The 19729-nt window shown below is 41.3% G+C and overlaps 1 protein-coding gene across 2 annotated transcripts in view; it reads left to right on the top strand.

The window, feature by feature from the left end:
• The window catches only part of LOC116514902 (kelch-like protein 1), a 138060-nt gene that overhangs the window by 101020 nt on the left and 17311 nt on the right, over window positions 1-19729 (top strand). For both annotated transcript variants that reach the window (XM_032226725.1, XM_032226726.1), the window contains 2 exons: window positions 3726-3950; window positions 17800-17962. In XM_032226725.1, the coding sequence (XP_032082616.1) occupies window positions 3726-3950; window positions 17800-17962 (388 nt within the window). The remainder of the gene's footprint in view (window positions 1-3725; window positions 3951-17799; window positions 17963-19729) is intronic.

The following is a 19729-nucleotide window of genomic DNA, read 5'->3' on the forward strand; positions in this document are numbered from 1 at the left end:
TGTAACTCATGATAATTAGAGGGTTAATGCATTTGTATAAGTTGTTGTTCAGAATTAACAGCTATGGGGAAAAAAAACCATTTAAATATAATTGAATGTAGGCATTAGCTCATATTTCTTGTACTAAGGAGCAAATTAGAAGAAAATTTAATATCTACGGTTGCATTAATTATAATTATTCTGTTACACTGAGATTCAAATAGAATTCAAATTACACAAGGACTTTTATTATTAAACACTTTCATTTCAACTGAGTTTAATGGGTCTTTTGTTTGGTTTTTTGATTAGGAGAGTAGCTATTTCATGTCTATAAAACCTTTATTTTGAAACACTGCTTTATGGAAACAGCATAACTGTAGAGAAATAAATTAAAAATATTTAATGGTAAACAATAACAAACTTTTTTTCTCTCTGATTTTGAAGCCTTCTCATTTAGTTCATTCCCTCTGGAATGAACTCCCCGTGGAGATTCGGACCCTCACCACCCTCCAGACCTTCCGTGCTGCCCTTAAAATCTGGCTGTCCCGGCTGGCCTGGGGTTAAAGACTCTAACCCCTACTCGAATTGTATGACTGTTGTGTTCTTAAATGATGTAGTGTCTTTATGTTGTAAATTGTTTGTCCTCCCCCCCCCTTTGAACTGTGAGCCGCCTTGAGTCCCCCCAGGGAAAAGGGCGGCATACAAATAAAGTGAAAACTAAACTAAACTAAACTAAACTAAACTAGAAAAGTTTTATAAAAACAAAACATAACTGCATTGCTTTGTATTATGTTGGTTTAGGCTGTATATTTGCATGGACCACTTCCTACAATTTTCTATTCTAAGAATAACACCAATTCAATGGGAGGGTATAGAATAGAACAGAATAGAATAGAATAGAATAATAGAGTTGGAAGGGACCTTGAAGGTCTTCTAGTCCAACCCCCTGCTTAGGCAGGAAACCCTACACCACTTCAGACAAGTGGATATCCAACATCTTCTTTAAAAAGTCCAGTGTTGGAGCATTCACAACTTCTGGAAGCAAGTTGTTCAATTGATTAATTATTAACTTTAATAATCATTAACTCAGATTGGCAGATCACCCCTCTTTGGTAGGTTGTTGAAGGTTCTATCCAGGATGCCTTAACTTGGATTCCTACATTGAAAAAAAGCTGGACTTGGTATAGTTTTCCTTCCGCATCATATCAATAAGAAACACTGCGGAAGACAGAAACAGGTAAAACCTGATGGAAAATACAGGAAAATCCTTAAATCTAAGCCTTGCCATATGTGGATCCAACCCGCAGTGGGAGAAATTCCAACCCAAACGCACACAATATTTAGTAACCAAGAGCTTTAATGAGGTGTGAATTCTCTCATCTGAATTTTAAAATAATTAATTTGTTCCCCTGGGCTTGCTGTATGATAAGCTGCCAAAATAATAGGGAAGTAAAACCTGAAACGGCTGCTTAGGAACTGTGAGAATTACACCGATACACTCTGTCTTAATAACTGGATTCAAGGATCTGGGCATTTGCCAAGATTGCTGGGCTTTTGTTTTAACTACAAGGGAAAGAAAGGTGTCGAATGAATGGGTTTGCTGATAAATGACCGGGGGGGGTGGTGGTGTTTACTTTTACAGAAGGCTTTTACTTATATACAGTATATATATATATATATGTGTGTGTGTGTGTGTGTATGTATGTATGTATGTATGTATGTATGTATGTATGTGTGTGTGTATATATATATATATATATATATATATATATATATATATATATATATATATATATATATATATATATGATTTTTTTTACAACCCCTGGTATGCCCTAATTATGGGAGGAAGCTAACTGCTTCCATCATCTGTCTATCGGCTCGTCACAAGAGTCCATCACGACAGAAACCCAATATTTTTACTGTTGCCTTTGTTATATTTGTGTTTAATTGGGGCATACCAGGGGTTGTAAAAAAAATCTAATAGATACCTTTCACCCTGGCTTCGCTGATAACGGATAAGAGCCTGTGGCCTAATGGCTAAGAAGTTTGCCTAGGATGCAATATAGCCCAGGTTCAAATCCCAGTAAGGGTATGGCTAGCTGATGAGAGCTAAATAGCTTGAAATAGATCTATACTAGTCTCCCTTTATTTATTTATCAGCACAAATAAAAAAACACAAATATAACAAAGGCAACAGTAAAAATATTGGGTTTCTGTCGTGATGGACTCTTGTGACGAGCCGATAGACAGATGATGGAAGCAGTTAGCTTCCTCCCATAATTGGGGCATACCAGGGGTTGTAAAAAAATCTTATATATATATATATATATATATATATATATATATATATATATATATATATATATATATATATATATATATATATATATGATTTTTTTACAATATATATATATATATATATATATATATATATATATATATACACATACATACATACATACATACACACACACACACACACACACATACATACATACATACATACATACACATATACACTAAGATGTCTGTATACTAAGATGTCCGTATACTAAGATGTCTGCCTAGTATGTAATATCGCCCAGGTTCAAATCCCAGTAAGGGTATGGCTATCTGATGAGAGCTAAATAGCTTGAAATAGATCTATACTAGTCTCCCTTTATTTATTTATCAGCACAAATACAACAAAATGTAACAAAAAGGCAACAGTAAAAATATTGGGTTTCTGCCTGGATGGTCTCTTGTGATGAGCCGAAGGACAGAGAATGGAAGTAGTGATCTTCCTCCCATATTTGAGCATACCGGGGGTTGTAAAAATATGTAGTGGTGTTGTATTTAAAGTAGTTCAAACATGGTAAAAATAATAATAGATTAGATTGGGTTTTTTTTCTGACATATGGAATAATGTAATCTGATTACAGAACAACAAGGGAAATCAAGTACTTCCCTACTGGGGACAGAAAATTATAATAGTACACTGGAAATTGCTTTAGTGGTCATCCTTCAGAGGTTGATTGCACACATTGTATTAGCAATAGCAATAGCAGACTTATATACCGCTTCATAGGGCTTTCAGCCCTCTCTAAGCGGTTTACAGAGTCAGCATATCGCCCCCACAGTCTGGGTCCTCATTTCACCCACCTCGGAAGGATGGAAGGCTGAGTCAACCTTGAACCGGTGAGATTAGAACCGTTGAACTGCAGATAACAATCAGCTGAAGTGGCCTGCAGTACTGCACCCTAACCACTATGCCACCTCGGCTCTATTAAACCAGGGATGTCAAACTCAAGGCCCACGGGCCAGGTCCTGCCCACAGGAAGCTTAGATATAGGGACGCGGTGGCTCAGTGGGCTAAGACATTGAGTTTGTGGATCAGAAAGGTCGGCAGTTCAGCAGTTTGAATCCCTAGCATTGCATAACACAGTGAGCTCCCGTTACTTGTGCCAGCTTCTGCCAACCAAGCCGTATAAATGGAAATAGAAAAATAGGAACCACCTTTGGTGGGAAAGTAACTGCGTTCCGTGCACCTTTGGCATCTAGTCATGTCGGCTACATGACCATTGAGATGTCTTCGGACAGCGCTGGCTCTTCGGTTATGAAACGGAGATGAGTACCGCCCCCTGGAGTCGGGAACGACAAGCACAGATGTGCGAAGGGAACCTTTACCTTTACTTTATATATGCTATAAATCATGCAAGTCCTTCTGTGCTCTCACTAATTTCATTATTGATGTTTCTCAGCAGGTGCTACAACCATTGAGAAGTATGATCTTAGAACCAATATATGGATCCAGGCTGGAGTCATGAATGGAAGAAGGCTACAGTTTGGTGTGGCTGTTATTGACGACAAGCTCTTTGTTATTGGAGGGCGAGATGGCTTAAAGACATTAAACACAGTCGAATGTTATAATCCAAAGACAAAAGCGTGGACAGTCTTGCCTCCAATGTCTACTCACAGACATGGCTTAGGTAAGAGTTCCCTTTATGAAAGATGTCCGTCTCAAATGCCATTAAACAAAAATTGATCACAAGATAAAGCGGGTGATTTCGTGTCAACAGGCGCAAGTCAGCTGGATGCAAGCCAGCGCCAAAAAATGAAAATAATTCTCTAGGCTTAAACTGATCCATCAACAAAAAGAAGTTGAAACTTAGGGCAATAGCAATAGCAGTTAGACTTATATACTGCTTCATAGGGCTTTCAGCCCTCTCTAAGCGGTTTACAGAGTCCGCATATTGCCCCCAACAACAATCCGGGTCCTCATTTTACCCACCTCGGAAGGATGGAAGGCTGAGTCAACCCTGAGCCGGTGAGATTTGGACAGCCGAACTGCAGAACTGCAGTCAGCTGAAATAGCCTGCAGTGCTGCATTTAACCACTGCACCACCTCGGCTCTGTAGGGCAGCTTCCATATCTAATGTAACTTAGAGCAAATGTAAGTTAAGAGTAAATTGAGTAAACGTAACATTACTGTATTCATAGTAGTAGGCAGTGGTTGGTCCCTGCAGCTCAGGAACATGCCTCGCATGCACTCGCTCTTGATGTGCATTGCGCGCACATATGCAGTACAACGAAAATTGCTCTGTCCATGCACAGAAGCCAAAAACAAGATGGAGGCACCTATGCTGCCACTGGGAGAACCGATTCGGGGGGCATGGCAGGCCTGGGTAGCCGCTGGTTCCAGCGACTCAGTCCGCCAAGCTAATACCGGTTTGGCTGAACCGGACTGAATGGGTAGGAACCCACCACTGGTGGTAGGCAATATCAACAGGGCACAAAGAGAGATTGAAAATCTGTACTTTATTATGATTCTAGAATAGCAGTAGCAATAGCGCTTAGACTTATATACCGCTTCACAGTGCTTTACAGCCCTCTCTAAGCGGTTTATAGTGGGTCTCCTTTTACCCACCTCTGAAAGATGGAAGGCTGAGTCAACCTAGAGCCTGGTGAGATTGGAACTGCCAAATTTCAGGCAGCCAGCAGTCAGCAGAAGTAGCCTGCAGTACTGCCCTTTAACCACTGTACCACCCTATAACATATCATATGATTTGTAAATACACTTCAGAATACATTTCTTTCATTTTCTGCTAGCAACAAACACATCGTGTTTTTCTCCCAAGAAATGTACTTGTAGTTATAATTTAGTGACTGAACGCGCTCATATAGAGACATCATCATTTCAGTCTTCAAAATTGCAAGGAGTTCCACTGTTTTTCATAACAGAACGTGTTTGAAGTGAGCTCCTGCTTCATTTTCTGAAGGTTTATAGTGCTTAGGATAGGCCAGTAATAGCTAACCTTATGGTCCTCGCGTGCAGAAATTCTTTCCGCGCACTTTCGCATGTGTGCCCACAATGCAGTGTGCCCCGTTCCCTGTGCATGCACATGTGAAACCCCCCCATGTGGCCTACTCAGCCTCCTCAACCACGTCAATGTTTCTGTGTGTGTGCTTTTGCCCTCCCCAGGCTCCAGAGGCTTTCTCGAGCTTCCAGGAGGGTGAAAACAGTCTCCTCCAGAGGGCCTCCGGAGGCTGGAAACTTCCAGAACTTCAGGGAGGGTCATTTTTCACCCTCCCCAGGCTCCCAAGCTTTTCTTCAAGCCTCCAGGAGGGCAAAAACAGCCTTCCCAAAGCTCCAGAGGTCCTCCCTGGCACCAAAAATGGAGCACAAAGAAGGGGTGTTGCACCCCCCATGCTTCCCCCGCACATGTGGATGTGTCTCCTGGCAGACACATGAAAATCAGCTGGCCGATGGGTGGTATGAGTGCATGCATGGTGAGCTGACCTGGGTGATGGCTTGTGTGCCCTCAGAGAGGGCTCCGCGTGACACGTGTGGCACGTGTGTCATAGGCTCACCATCACGGGAATAGGCTGATGATCTTATAGATAAATTGTGATCTGTTCTTCTAGGACAACTTGCAATGGCCAACTCATCACAGGACTACTTACTACAGCCAATTTCTCACAGAACAACTTGCTGCTAGACAATTCAGTGCTGTATTAATTGTTTCATTCAGCTACATTTATTACTGGTGACACATTTTTGTCAAACAATATTCTTGTAGTTCTGGAATGATTTTTTTTTTATTAAACTATTATTGACCTTGTTTCTGTTGAAATTAATTTAACTTTTCTATTTGTTGAATTGTCCTGGACAGAATTATCCCATGGTGAGTTGGCCATGGTGAGTTGTTCCCATGGCAACTTGGCTGTAATGAGTTGGCCATGGCAAGTTGGCCATAGCAAGTTTTTTCCGTTTTGGTTCTTCAGATCGGCCGTTAGGTGTTTCAAAGAATATTTGGAAGGTAGTCATTCTAATATTTTTCTAACCTGAGAACTAAGCAATTAACACTGATTTTAAAGCATAAAACAACCACAAAAATCCTCTATTTTTAATGATGTGGTAAGCTAAAAGGGAAAGAAATTGAAGACAAAATTGTTTTTCATCGAGATTTGATCAGTATTTTATCATAACGCCTTATCCCACCCACCCACCCCAAAATGTAGCTCCTGCCTTTATAACACAAAGTAATGTTTAAAAGTCATTAAACCTTCAGCTTCCTCTCCCAAGTTTTTATCCCTTCTGTATTACAATGCATTTGTATTTTTTCCTTAAAAGTAGCTAACATTAGAACTAAAAAGAGGGTGGTAGCAGGATTCTTCTTCCTAGATTTTCTAGATTACATTCTTAAATGAGAATAGATTTTTGCTTCAGTAGAGCACAACAATAGTTGCTTCTCTATGGATGACACATTACTTTTGTCACGTAGTAGATGTCAAAACTGATGAGCCAGGATAAATGTAGGGAGCTTGATGTGTCCTTAATAAGAAGAACTTCAAGGTAATAACAACAGATGGTCGCTTTGTGATTTACATACAGGGCGGGGCATAACCTTTTCCTAGGGGGTCACAGCAACACTTGTAATAACAACACAAATAATTCATACACCATTCGAAAGCCCATCAAAAACTGAGTTTATTGACACGATTTAATAGTCAGTATGACCACCATTAGCCCTTCGAACAGCATTCAAACGAGGTGGATAAGAACACAACAAATCTTCAAACAGTTCCGTTCGATTTTCCAGATTTTTCAACACAGTTTCCAAATTCATTCTCAAAGTTTCAACCGAATATCGATTTTGACCTTGCTCCTGAATCATCAGAGCTTCCACTTCATCCTTAATTATGGCCCCAATGTTCTCTGCCGGATTGAGATCTGGCGAATTTCCCGGATTTGTTTGCAATCCATTTTCGATTGATAAACGTCGCTCCAGCATCGCGAGCCTCTCGAAAGGCAATGCATTTTATTCTGTCAATGATCCTTTGTTCTTCCGAATCGAATTTTCCAGCCATTCTTAAAGCAAATTTAACATTTAATAGCTCATTCAATTCAGTTTTTTATGGGCTTTAAAATGAGGTGTCGCGGAAGTTGTAAACTGCTGTCGATCTTGCTGTGACCCCCTAGGAAAAGGTTATGCCCCGCCCTGTAGATGCTAGAGATCTTCTAAACAGAGAGATTGCCTGGTTGGAGAGACAGAGCAAATGTTTAAAAATTTGAAATGCTCTGCCCTGAACTTGGAACATGCTGTTTTGATGATGTTGGAATCACTTTGTGTTTGAAACACAATGCTTCAGATGCCAAGGAGAGATTTTGTCAAGCTCAAAACTTTTCAGACGTAAACAAGACAGCTCAGTTTGAATGCATGGCAGTTGTTTTCTTGTGGTTCAGATTTGAAAGGTTTTGCTAGATGACCTGAAGGACTATACATAATATAGTATAGCCTTTATTGTCATTGTACATCATGTATGCAGTGAAATGGTTAAAAATATAACTCTGGAATGCCTGGCCCGTTAAGGAGATCAAGTGCGGCATTCTAGAGCGGCAATTGTTTGGGACTGTAACCAATTCATTGTGCGGTACTTTTTGATAAATACAATTTTAAAACACATAGTATTAATAGTTTTGCACCATTTTCTCATCAGTCCTATGAGTTTAACCTACTTTTGGTAGAGAGTTTGAGCTGATTGAAGTCTTCCAGAATAACCGTGGAACAAAATTCTTTGTCTGTCTCATCAATTTCTTCCCATTGTAAGTCTACTTCAATGAAAACAGCAATGGATAACCTTTGCATTGTGGCAGAAGGATTTTCATTGCATTTTAAACCAAGGTGTAATTTTCATTACCAGCATTCTTATTTCTTTTCTTTATATTCTTTTGTTCATTATCTAGATCAGTTTAACAAGGGGTCTGTCAATGTTTTCAGTGGATTAAATTACAGGGCAGTGGTACAAAGTCTAATCTTTCCTATTTTCATCAGCAATTTCTTTAAAGTTCAGCAGTGTTCTCCAACAGAAGCGTGAACATAATCCTTGTTCATTACGCTGACTCAACTATTACAGATTGTGAACTTTAACCAAGAAAAAATAAAAGAACCTCACTAAAATATGTATTTTAGTTATTTCATGAGACCAATTGTTTTGTACCAGCTAGAATATAAGAATATATATGATAGAGAAAATTGGGTTTTGAATTTGGGTTTGTAGCTCCAGATGAATAAATATGATATAGGTACTTTAAAAAAAAGAATAAAGAGAAGTTTTCCACTGTTTTATATCTAGAGACAGAAAAATATTTTCCAACTTTTCATGACAATAATTTAAAACTATTTGTTAAGGGAGTCTTTAGACTGGAGATTAGAATGAATACAGAAACATACCAACAAATATTTATTATTTAAGGTCAATCAGAAAAGTTTAAACAACATACTGTTTTTTTCGGACTATAAGATGCTCTGAACTATAAGATGCGCCTAGCTTTTTGGGGAGGAAAACAAGAAAATAAATCTGCCACTGCCTCCCAGCAATTTGCCTCCTTGCAGCAAACAGTAAACAGTCTGGTAAGCTTCAACACAGCCTGATTTAGCATGAGCAGCTGATTGGTGGTTGGCTCTGCTTCCTGGAATACCGCCGATCAGCTGTTCCAGGCTGCGAGGATCACTGCCACCCATCGGTACCATCAGTGCCCATCACCACTGCCATCCATCACCACCTCCATATGTCTCATTTTTGGCCTCCAGACGTCCCATTTTCAGCCCATTCGAGGTGGTGGGGATAGGCGGCGACAACGAGGATCCCTGCCACCTGGAAAAGGCCAAAAATGGGGTGCATGGAGGCTGAAAATGTGACATGTGGAGGCCAAAAATGGGGCACACAGAGGCGGGAAAAGGGAGCAGCAGCAATGGTAAATGATGGATGGTAGTAATCCCTGCATCCTGGAACAGCTGATAGGTGGTATTCTGGGAGGCAGATCCAACCACCAATCAGCTGCTCGTGCTAAATCATGCTGTGCTGAAGCTGACCAGGCTGTTTGCTGCAAGGAGGTAAATTGCTGGGAGGCAGAGGATGAAGGGTGGTGGCCGGCAGGTGGGCAGGGCTTCAGCAACATTCACTGTATAAGATGCACAGGCATTTCCACCCACCTTTTTTTGGGGGGGAGTGCATCTTATACACTGAAAAATACGGTAATGCGATTTTAAAATGCAATAAAATTTGTCAATTTAGTAAACAACCTAGTCTGTATGCTGGATCTGAGATAAGGTAGCCTTATTGCTTGGGAACAGAATTTAGTTCTTGTATTGGTGATTTCAAGATGCTTATATTTTAGGAAAAAATCCAAATAACATTGGTATGAATGACTCAATAGTCTGTCCATTAAGGATTTCACTTCTTGTAAAATCTAGACTTCAAGAAGACATATTCTAAGGGGTTTTTTATTTTCACTAAGGAGACAGGGATATCTTCTAATAGGAGGATAGTTCAAAGGTTGTCTGATGGTATTTGTCACCTGTTATTGCAGAGCGAAGGGTGCTATATAAGTGTTGCACTGAGTAAGTGTTGTATCTTAAGTGAGGATTCAATCCAACTTCACTTGTATGAATTTGAGCCCCACTTAACCTAACAGAACCTAGTTTTCATCTGATATTTACAGAACTGTAGTGTTACCAAAGACATTTACTGAAATAGACATACATTATTGCTGCTGTGATTGGATGTTCAGTGTTGAACTTGAATTCCTCCTTTTAACTGTGTCTAGGAGGGTCTTTTCATAATACAGGTGCCAATTATATCTATTGTTAGAGAATGCAGATCTAGCCACAATGCTAGATAGCATAATTGTAATACACCTGAATTACAAATTTTAATTATTGCAGAATGCAGGGTTATTATAGTTCAGACAAGATGTGTTCCAAATTGTTTCTGGATCTGGATTCTGAATCCAGGATATCTGAAGCAATATCTTCTTAGACATGAAGCTGTATGCTTACATCACAATGTCTTGAGATGCACCCCCATGAAAGCATTTTCGCTGGTAGAACCTATCTTGTTTCTGCCTTGCTTGTTTCACTCGTGGCCTTCTAGAATCTATTAAAAAGCTTTTTATTTAGGAAGGTAGTAATTAAATAACCAATAAAAGAGAATATCTGTAGCTCAGGGTTGAAGTGAGGGGTCCTTGGTGCTCTTTCAGTTTGGTTGTTTTGGGGACATTTCATCACCCAAACTAAATAACTTCATCAGTAGTAGTGATGCCACCTAAATGATCATAACTAGATTCAATCTATCAGAATAGAGTTGGAAGAGACATTGAAGGCTTTCTAGTCCACCCACTGCTCTGCTCAAGCAGGAGACCCTATGCCATTTCAGACAAGTGACTGTCCAGTCTCTTCTTAATACCTCCAGTGATGAAGCACCCACAACTTCTGAAGGCAAGCTGTTCAACTGGTTAATTGTCCTCACTGTTAGGAAGTTTGTTCTTAATTCCAGGAGGCTTCTCTCCTTGATTTGTTTCTGTTCTGACCCCCCTTGTCCCACACCAACACACACTCTGAGCCAAAGATAAGTTACGGCATTTAATTAACAGACAGACAGGTCCTTGGCATCAAACCGACAGAGATAAGCCGTGGCAGCAATCCAACACAGATAAGTCGTGGCAGCAATCCCGCCTGCCAAGCTCACAATTTCAAGCTCACATTAGTTCCTGCCTTGACTTCTGCAAGAGGGGCGTGTGCACAAGCAGTCTTTTTATAGTCTGGAGAGGAGCCTAATGACCACCAGCTGAGTGCAATTACCTCCTGTACTTCCGCAACTGTTCCTGACGCCTATTAGCTCTTTGGTGCCGGGCATCCAGGAACAACTCACTACTGGCTTCTGGATCACTCTCCCTTGTCTCCTCCCCACTGGTCCAAGGATCAGGAGCCTCCTGGTGGCCAACCAGCCTCTCTGTGCCCTGCTTGGAGTTGGAACCTTGTCCAGGGTCCTCCACATCTTCCAGAGCCGACTCATAGGGCCCCTCGCTGTCGGAGTCTGGTGGCAGCTCCAACGGCTCCTGCTGGGCCACAACAAGATTTAATCCATTGTTTCTTGTCCTGTCCTCTGGTGCTTTGGAAAATAAATTGACCGCCTTCTCTTTGTGGCAGCCTCTCAAATAGTGGAATATGCTATCATGTCCCCCCTCCCCAGTCCTTCTTTTCTCTAGACTAGTAAAACTCAAATCCTGCAACCACTCTTGACATGTTTTAGTTGCTCTTAGTTTAAGTAATGAAATGTCTGCAAGAAAACAAGCTCAGAGAGCACCAAGCACCCCTCAATTAAATGACTTTAAAAGGTTGCATTTAAATTGACATTGATCTCTGAATAAACTAAATAGTTTAGTTTACAGTTAACAGTTAAACAGTAATATTTAAATAGCGTGCCACTGCAATATTTTCAGAAGTAGTTTTGGATTCTGTTGACTAAACATATATAACACCTTCTCTCTCTTTTAGCTCTAACCATGTGAAATTTTTATATCAAAGAGATAATAACCACCAAAGTGTGGCATTCAAAAGATCGCCCTTGGTATCTCTCCATTCAAAAGCAGAGATTTGCAGGAGGAGACATCCCTTGCCGGGCCCCCTGGAACACTTTGTCAGAGATTATAGGCACACGTTCCTAAATACCCCCTTCAATTTCTAGATTTTATATCTTATATAAAAACAGAGCAGTAAAGCTAAATGTCCAATTGATCAGCTCCAAGGATGTGTAAAAAAATGGATAGTATATTTGAAAGAGTTTATGATTTTTATGTACACCTTCCACAGTTTTATTACTTTCTAAGTAACAGCGGTACTTTTTCAATTTATTTTCAGTGCCCTGATGGTCCCATATTTATTTAAAAAAATACTGCTTTTGCCAATTCTCAGATACATTCAGGTACAATTAATGAACTTTTCATGTGTATGTGTGTGTGTATGTGTGTGTGTGTGTGTGAGAGAGAGAGAGAGAGAGACAGAGAGAGTAGGGGTAGACAGAGACAGAGAATTAGAAAGAGACAGAGAGAGACAGAGGCAGAGAGACAGACAGAGAGAAAAACAGAGGGGCATAGAGAGACAGAGAGAAGATAAATAATCTACCAGTGGTTCTAATGTATTTCTATTGACCAGCAAAACACATTTACATTTTTACCTGAGATTCATTTCTTTTAAGTTAAACAGGACACCAAAAATCAAATATTCCTTTATACATGCTAGTAATACAAATGCAACCCTTTAAAAATATGGGTACAAAAGAACTGATGGAAAGTAAGATTTTGGAGATTCTCCTATAATGAGACTCCTCGGCTAAAGAAATAAACACAATCCCCCTGTTTATTATTTCCTTTCAACAAAAGGGCCTTTGTGGTGTTTATATTATATTCTCTGCACATCCAGACTGTAAAAAGCATCAAATAGATTCCCACTGTTTGTTTATTAGGCCCAGTATTGGATCTATGTGCATACATTGGAAGAATTAAGTTGGAAACAAACAATATTTTTTTTCTTCCTGGACACAAGACAGTTCAATTAATTCTGACACCATCTTATCATGGAAGCTGTCTAAGTGCTGTTCTCCATTTATGACCAATTGTTTAACAACAGTTACGACAGCGCTGGAAAAAAAAGACTTTTAACTTATCCTTGAACTTACAATGCATCATATCACATCATATGGTCGCATGGTCACAATTTGAATCTTAGCAACCAGCTGGCTTTCACAATAGTTGCAGCATCCTGTGGTCATGTGATCCTGATTTGCAGCTTCCGATTAGCAAAGTCAATGGGTTGAACCATGTTGAATCACTTAACGCCCATGGTAAAAAAAAATGATTGTAAAAACCGGACCCAGTCATGCAATGAGTTTCTTAATAACTCTGCTTTAGGTATCTAAAACGTACAGGGATATGCCAAAAACGGAAATATTTTAATTTAGCAACTGAAATTCCGGTCCCAGTTGTGGTTGGAAGTTGAAGTCTAGTCTTGTATTATCACCTTGTGATAAGTCTTGTGTTATCTACACACCTAGTAGAATGTCTGCTCTATTGTCAGAAAGCCAACCAGAGAAAGCTCTGTGCCTCGTGGTTAAAGAAGGAAGTATAGATGGAGGGACGTGGTGGCTCGGGGGCTTAGATGCTGAGCTTGTCAATTGAAAAGTTGTGTCAGCACTCCTCCATTGAATAATTAGGAAAGAAAACCACGAGACTCCATTGATAGAAATCAAGTGTACTTTTACTAATTATAAATGATTAGAAGCGTAGCAAAGCGAAGACTGATTATTTAGGTGCGAAAGCAAATGATATATAGAATAACCCATTCCCCACCCCTTGGCATCCCAGTTACAGTCCAATCATAATTCTCCCAAGTGTCAGGTGTGAGATAACTTCGAAAGGCATCACCCAGATGGAATGTCGGTGCCGTTGGCCTTGGCGGGAAACCTCCTCCACATGCGCAGTAAGACAGACAGCAGAAACTCCAGATTCTTCCTCCAGCACAATTAGTATTCCCCTCCCAAATACCATGCCCCCCCTCCCCGTTTCAATGTCAGCCGAAGCAGCAGCAAAGCAGAGGCTGACAGGTTGGCAGTTCAGCGGTTCGAATCCCTAGTGTCGCATAATGGGGTGAGCTCCCGTTACTTGCCCCAGCTTCTGCCAACCTAGCAGTTCGAAAGCACGTAAAAATGCAAGTAGAAAAACAGGAACCACCTTTGATGGGAAGGTAACTGCGTTCTGTGCGCCTTTGGAATCTAGGTCATGTTGGCTACATGACCATGGAGACATCTTCGGACAGTGCTGGCTCTTTGGCTTTGAAATGGAGATGAGCACCGCCCCCTAGAATCGGGTACAACTAGCACATATGTGCAAGGGAAACCTTTACCTTTATAGATGGATAGAGGATAGAAGACAGAAGATGGCTAGATATAGGGATGCATGAAAGAAAGAGAGGGATGAAAAAGAAAGAGAGGGGAGGAGAGAGAAAGAGATGTTGCTTGAATTAAATGGAGCTTAAAAGAAGGAAGTTAAATAGTCACTGGAGGGAAAAATATTTTAGCTTTAGGTACGTTTGGAGTAGTTATCTCTTTTATCCGTTCTGTTCTGCCTGAGAAGTATCCATTTTCAGTTATCTCGATGAGATATAAGAGCCGCTTAAAACGATGTGTTCCATTAACAGCTTACAATTCCTTAAGATGATTAAGGGATCTGAAGTCTGAAAATAAGCCATATAGTTTCAGGATTCATTTTGTCTACAGATCTCATGGTCCCCGTGTGAGCAATAGCGAAGGATGAAAAGCTGTCATTTCGTGGGCAGGTGGTCTACAGTGGCAGAGGAGCTACATGGGAGATGCCATCCAGCTTTACAGCTATTCCATTGAGCTTGAGTTTGGTGGCTTGGAAAAGCAGGATAAACCATCCCAATGTTAGGAGCCAAGAGAGTTGAATGCATTTTCTATGTTCATATCCAGATGTTGGAAATGCCCAGCAGAAGAAAACGGTCCAGCTTTGTGCTCCAGTTGTGACTACACAACTTTATCACTCCCTTCCCTTCCACCCATCCTTCTTGCCCCATTGCTGGCTTGATGGCAAAATTTCAGGAAGGGAAGATTTAACATTTAACTTCTTCCTTCTTTAAAACTCTGGGTTGTTGGAAGGCCTTCTTTCAAAAATTTCAAATCCTTAGAAGGAAAAGATCAGCAAGATTCATTCCCTAGTATAGAGCCTTGGCATATAAGGAATATTGGAGCTGTTCTGCTCTTGGATAAAGCTATTATAGGCATCCTGGAGCGTGACCCGTCAAAACTGCACTCGACTAAGCCGCGCCCGATTAAACCACGTCACTGACGTCATCAACAGGGCGACAACAGCCCGCGCGAAGAAAGAAGGGCACTTTAAATAGCGCTTTGAAAGCAAGCCGATTCAACTTAAGGTAAGGGTTAGGGTTAGGGTTAGCTTTAGGGTTAGGTTTAGGGTTGGGTTAAGGGTTAGGGTTAGGTTTAGGGTTAGGTTAAGGGTTAGGGTTAGGGTTAGGGTTAGGTTTAGGGTTAGGTTAAGGGTTAGGGTTAGGGTTAGGGTTAGGTTTAGGTTTAGGGTTAGGTTAAGGGTTAGGTTTAGGGTTAGGTTTAGGATTAGGTTTAGAGGGGTTAGGTTTAGGTTTAGGGGTTAAATTTAGGTTTACAGCGTGCTTCTGTCTCCGCGCTGTTGTCGCCCTGTTGATGACATCAGCTACGTGGTTTAGTCGGGCGCGGTTAGTCAAGCGCGGTTTTGTGGTGGAACCATCCTGTAGAACTTCAGGAAGAATGAGAAAATATATTTAACTCAAGCTGCAAAATGTAGGGTCAACTATCTCAGTCTTGGGAATAAGGAGATCTGCTTCATGCACATTAAGCCTTCCCTGGGGTCTCTATCAAATTTTAAAAACAAAGCAAACCATTAATAAAAATAAGTAGCAAACAAGGTATCTAGAGTATACAAAAATATCCCCCCCCCCCAAAAAAAACCCCACCTGAGATATTTTTCATGAATCTATGTGGGCAATCTTTTCACCAGCAGGACTGCGTAGTTTTGCCAGCCCTGATTTGTGACCTTGGCAGCATCTCCAGATTGCTGAGCCAAAATTAAGTTCAAATTGGTATTTTCAGAATCACTTTTCTTTTTTTAAAAAAAAATAGTGAAAATTGCACATGTTGGGTATACCAAACTTCTGCAAACCAACTCATGTTTTTTTTTTTTTAAAAAAAAGGGAGAAGCAACAAAGTGTAAATAAAAGTGAAATGAATCCTATCCTCATTCAGAGTATTTACCCTGTCCCCTATTATGTTAAAGGCAGGGCAGGTCAGTGGTTTAAAAGATGCTGGACAGTGGTGGGTTCCGGATCCCGTTCCAACCGATACAGTTGGAACAGGCCTGGTGGTGTCCACATGGATGTGCACACACGCGGGCAGTGCGGGCATGCATCTTAGCGCCTCCGTGAGCCTCTGCGATGCTCCAGGTGCTCTGCAGAGCATCACACAGGCGCTTTATGCACCATCCACGTGCACGGAAGCGCAGAAGCCTTAAAAGACAGGTAAGGAGCTTGGGCGTGCAGGTGGGCCCTCCAGCACACCGTACCAGAAAGATACCTGGTGCTCCGGGCAGGCTCCGGTACACCCATACCGGGGCATGACGCCTGCAACCCACCACTGATGCTGGAGAAGGTCTGTACTCTGGTGGTTCAAATCCTACTACCATGTGATAGAGTGAGCTCCTGTCATCTGCCTCAACTCCCGCCCACTTAGCAATTAGGAAGCATGTAAATGCAATTAGAAAATAATAGGTACCATTTTGATGGGAAGATCACAGTGTTCTATGTTTTGCTGTACGCCTTTTGCTGCGACGTGATGTCATGCTGAGCACATGACCACAGAAATGTGTTCAGACAGCTGTGTCTCAGTGGTCTGGAATCAAGGATGAACAGCATCTCCTAAAGTCAATTGTGATTAGTGGAGTAAAACCCCCTATATTCCTTTCACCCATCAGGGTACATCACTGCCATGTTTCCATAGCTCCCTGAAGGAAAATGAACAATTGCATTAATTTAAAAAAAATCACCCCCACCAAAGAGAACGATTCCCCATCCCTAGCCTAACATTCTAAGCTACCTAAGGAGTCTGTGGAATTAAGATGCCTCTTCATTAGGATCTCCATGTTAGTATGACCTAGCCAGTACTTCATGCCTCCCTACATTGGCCCATGATATATTTTGCATTTCTCATTAGCCTTCATGATGTTACCTCATTTGGGTAATAATACAGGGGTGGGATTCAAAAAATTTAGCAACTGGTTCTCTGTCTGGTTGCTGAGTGGACGTGGCCATGGTGGGCATGGCTTTACTTAGCCTCCTACACCACGTCAGGGTCTGTTTTCACCCTCCCCAGACTCTGGAGGTTTTCCTCGAGTCTCCAGAAGGGCGAAAACAGCCTCCCCTGGACTCCAGAGGCCCTCCATAGGCCAGAAACAAGCTCTCGTATGGCCTTCTGGAACTTCTGGGAGGCCTATTTTTCACCCTCCTGGGATCCGGAGGCTTTCCTTGAGCCTCTGGGAGGATGAAAACAGCCTCCCACAGGCTCCAGAGGCCCTCCAGAGACCAGAAATGGGCCCGTTTTTGGGACTTCCAGGAGGCCCATTATTCACCCTCCCAGACCCTCTGCGTGGGCCCTGCATTTACCTGGCATCAAAAACAGGCCTCGTGGAGACTCCTAAGAGGGGAGGAGTGGGGTGGGCAGGGACAGCTACCGGTTCGGCAAACCAGATGTAAAATTAGCATCCGGTTCGCCCAAACTGGTCCAAACTGGCTGAATCCCACTCCTGGTAATGAAACATCTGCAAGAAACCAGTCAAGCTCAGAGAGCACCGAGGGCCTCTCATTGAGCCTTTAGAAATCTTTCCTTCCGTTGCTGGTTCTGTTCTCACGTTCTTTCTCTGCCTCTTCTTTTTAGGAGTTACTGTTCTTGAAGGGCCCATTTATGCAGTAGGAGGTCATGATGGCTGGAGCTATTTGAATACAGTCGAGAGGTGGGATCCACAAAGTCAACAGTGGACCTTTGTGGCCAATATGTCCATTGCCAGAAGCACCGTTGGGGTGGCAGCTTTAAATGGCAAGTGAGTAGGGGGAATTGAGAATAGCAACTGGGAGAGACATAGAGATTTGGGCATCAACATGCAAGAGTGGCTTTCTGCAAGAAAGTTCTACATGTCCCATGTAGCTTTTCCTCCCAAGCAGTTTATCCCTGTTTTCCCTAAAATAAGACCTCCCCGGATAATAAACCCAATTGGGCTTTTGAGTGCATATGCTAAAATAAGCCCTCCTCGAAAATATTTAAACACATGTGCAGCCAGTCCTCACCATTTCCTCTGGTTGCTTGCTTCGCAAACAACACGAGGTGAAGAGGCAAGGCCAAAGGGCTGGGGAAGGGAGGGGGAACATGCACCATGAACCCCACATGCCCCTACTTAACAGCTGCTCCCATAAATCTAGCCACCGTGCCCCATTTGTCATGGTCATGGCTGCCTCAGGCCCAGAGACGCACAAGAAGCAGCCAGGAGGTGACTACACTTGCCGCCTCCTGCACCTCAAAAATAATAAGACCTCCCTGAAAATAAGGCCAAGTGCTTATTTTGGGGGTCAAAAGAAAATAAGACCATGTCTAATTTTTGGGAAAACACAGTAAACATCAACAAGAAAGGCAAGTAATGGGCTATTACGGGTTTTTCCCCTCATAATTTCTCCTTACAATTTTCAGACATGTTTCTCTTTAAAATTCTTCTCCTTCATTTCTATTATTGCTACCAATTTAAGATCAAAGTCAGGCATGGGGAGCTGCATATAAAAGTTGAAGAGTTGATTTAAAACATTTGGCTAGTAATGCCCAATTATTAGTGCTTTTATATTCTATAATGTAGCAATAGCAATAACAATAGCGTTTAGATTTATATACTGCTTGATAGTTCTTTGGAGCCCTCTGTAAGCAATTTACAAGCATCAGCATGTTGCCCCCGACAATCTGGGTCTTCATTTTACCAATTTCAGAAGGATGAGTCTCGGTGGCGCATTGGTTAGAGTGAAGAACTGCAGGCTACTTCTGCTGCCTGCAATTTGGCAGTTCAAATCCCACCAGGCTCAAGGTTGACTCAGCCTTCCATCCTTCCGAGGACGGTAAAATTAGGACTCAGATTGTTGGGGGCAATATGCTCACTCTGTAAGCTGCTTTTACAGAGAAGGCTGTAAAGCACTGTAAAGCAGTATATAAATCTAATATTGCTATGGAAGGCTGAGTCACTCTTCAGCCAGTCAGAATCAAACTCCAAACTGTGGGCAGAGTCAGACTCTAATATTGCACTATAACCATTGTGCCACCATGGCTCATAGATAATATACCTATTTATTCTGTCCTTCCAATGAAATATAATAAAAATAGAAAATGAGGAGGGCCTACAAACTATGAACAATTGAAGTAACCACTTTGTATTTTTAATTGCCAAACCAATTAAAGGCTGCAAGCAGAATTTAGAAGAATTGGAAATAAAAGCAAACATTTTAAGCAAACTTCCTCTGAAGTCAAATTTATGTTAGAGGGAAATTGTTTCTAAATTAGTAAGCATCAGTTCATCCCCATAGTTCACTTTTTGAGTACAGTAAGGCATATTTTTATGGTACTTTTTAATATAAATTAATTTGTTTAAACTCATCTACTAATTTATCCAGTTTAAAAATTCTGAATATTCATTATGCCAATATGTGCTTTGTTCTATGTTCTTGTCACCATTGTATGTGCCTTGTGAAGCATGGCTTAGAATCTAGCACTAAAACTAAGAACTAAGCCACTAAAAACAAACCTGAATTTAGCATTGCTGTTCATTGGCCTATTT

The sequence above is a fragment of the Thamnophis elegans genome, chromosome 11 (genome assembly GCF_009769535.1).
Source record: "Thamnophis elegans isolate rThaEle1 chromosome 11, rThaEle1.pri, whole genome shotgun sequence".
NCBI lineage: Eukaryota > Metazoa > Chordata > Lepidosauria > Squamata > Colubridae > Thamnophis > Thamnophis elegans.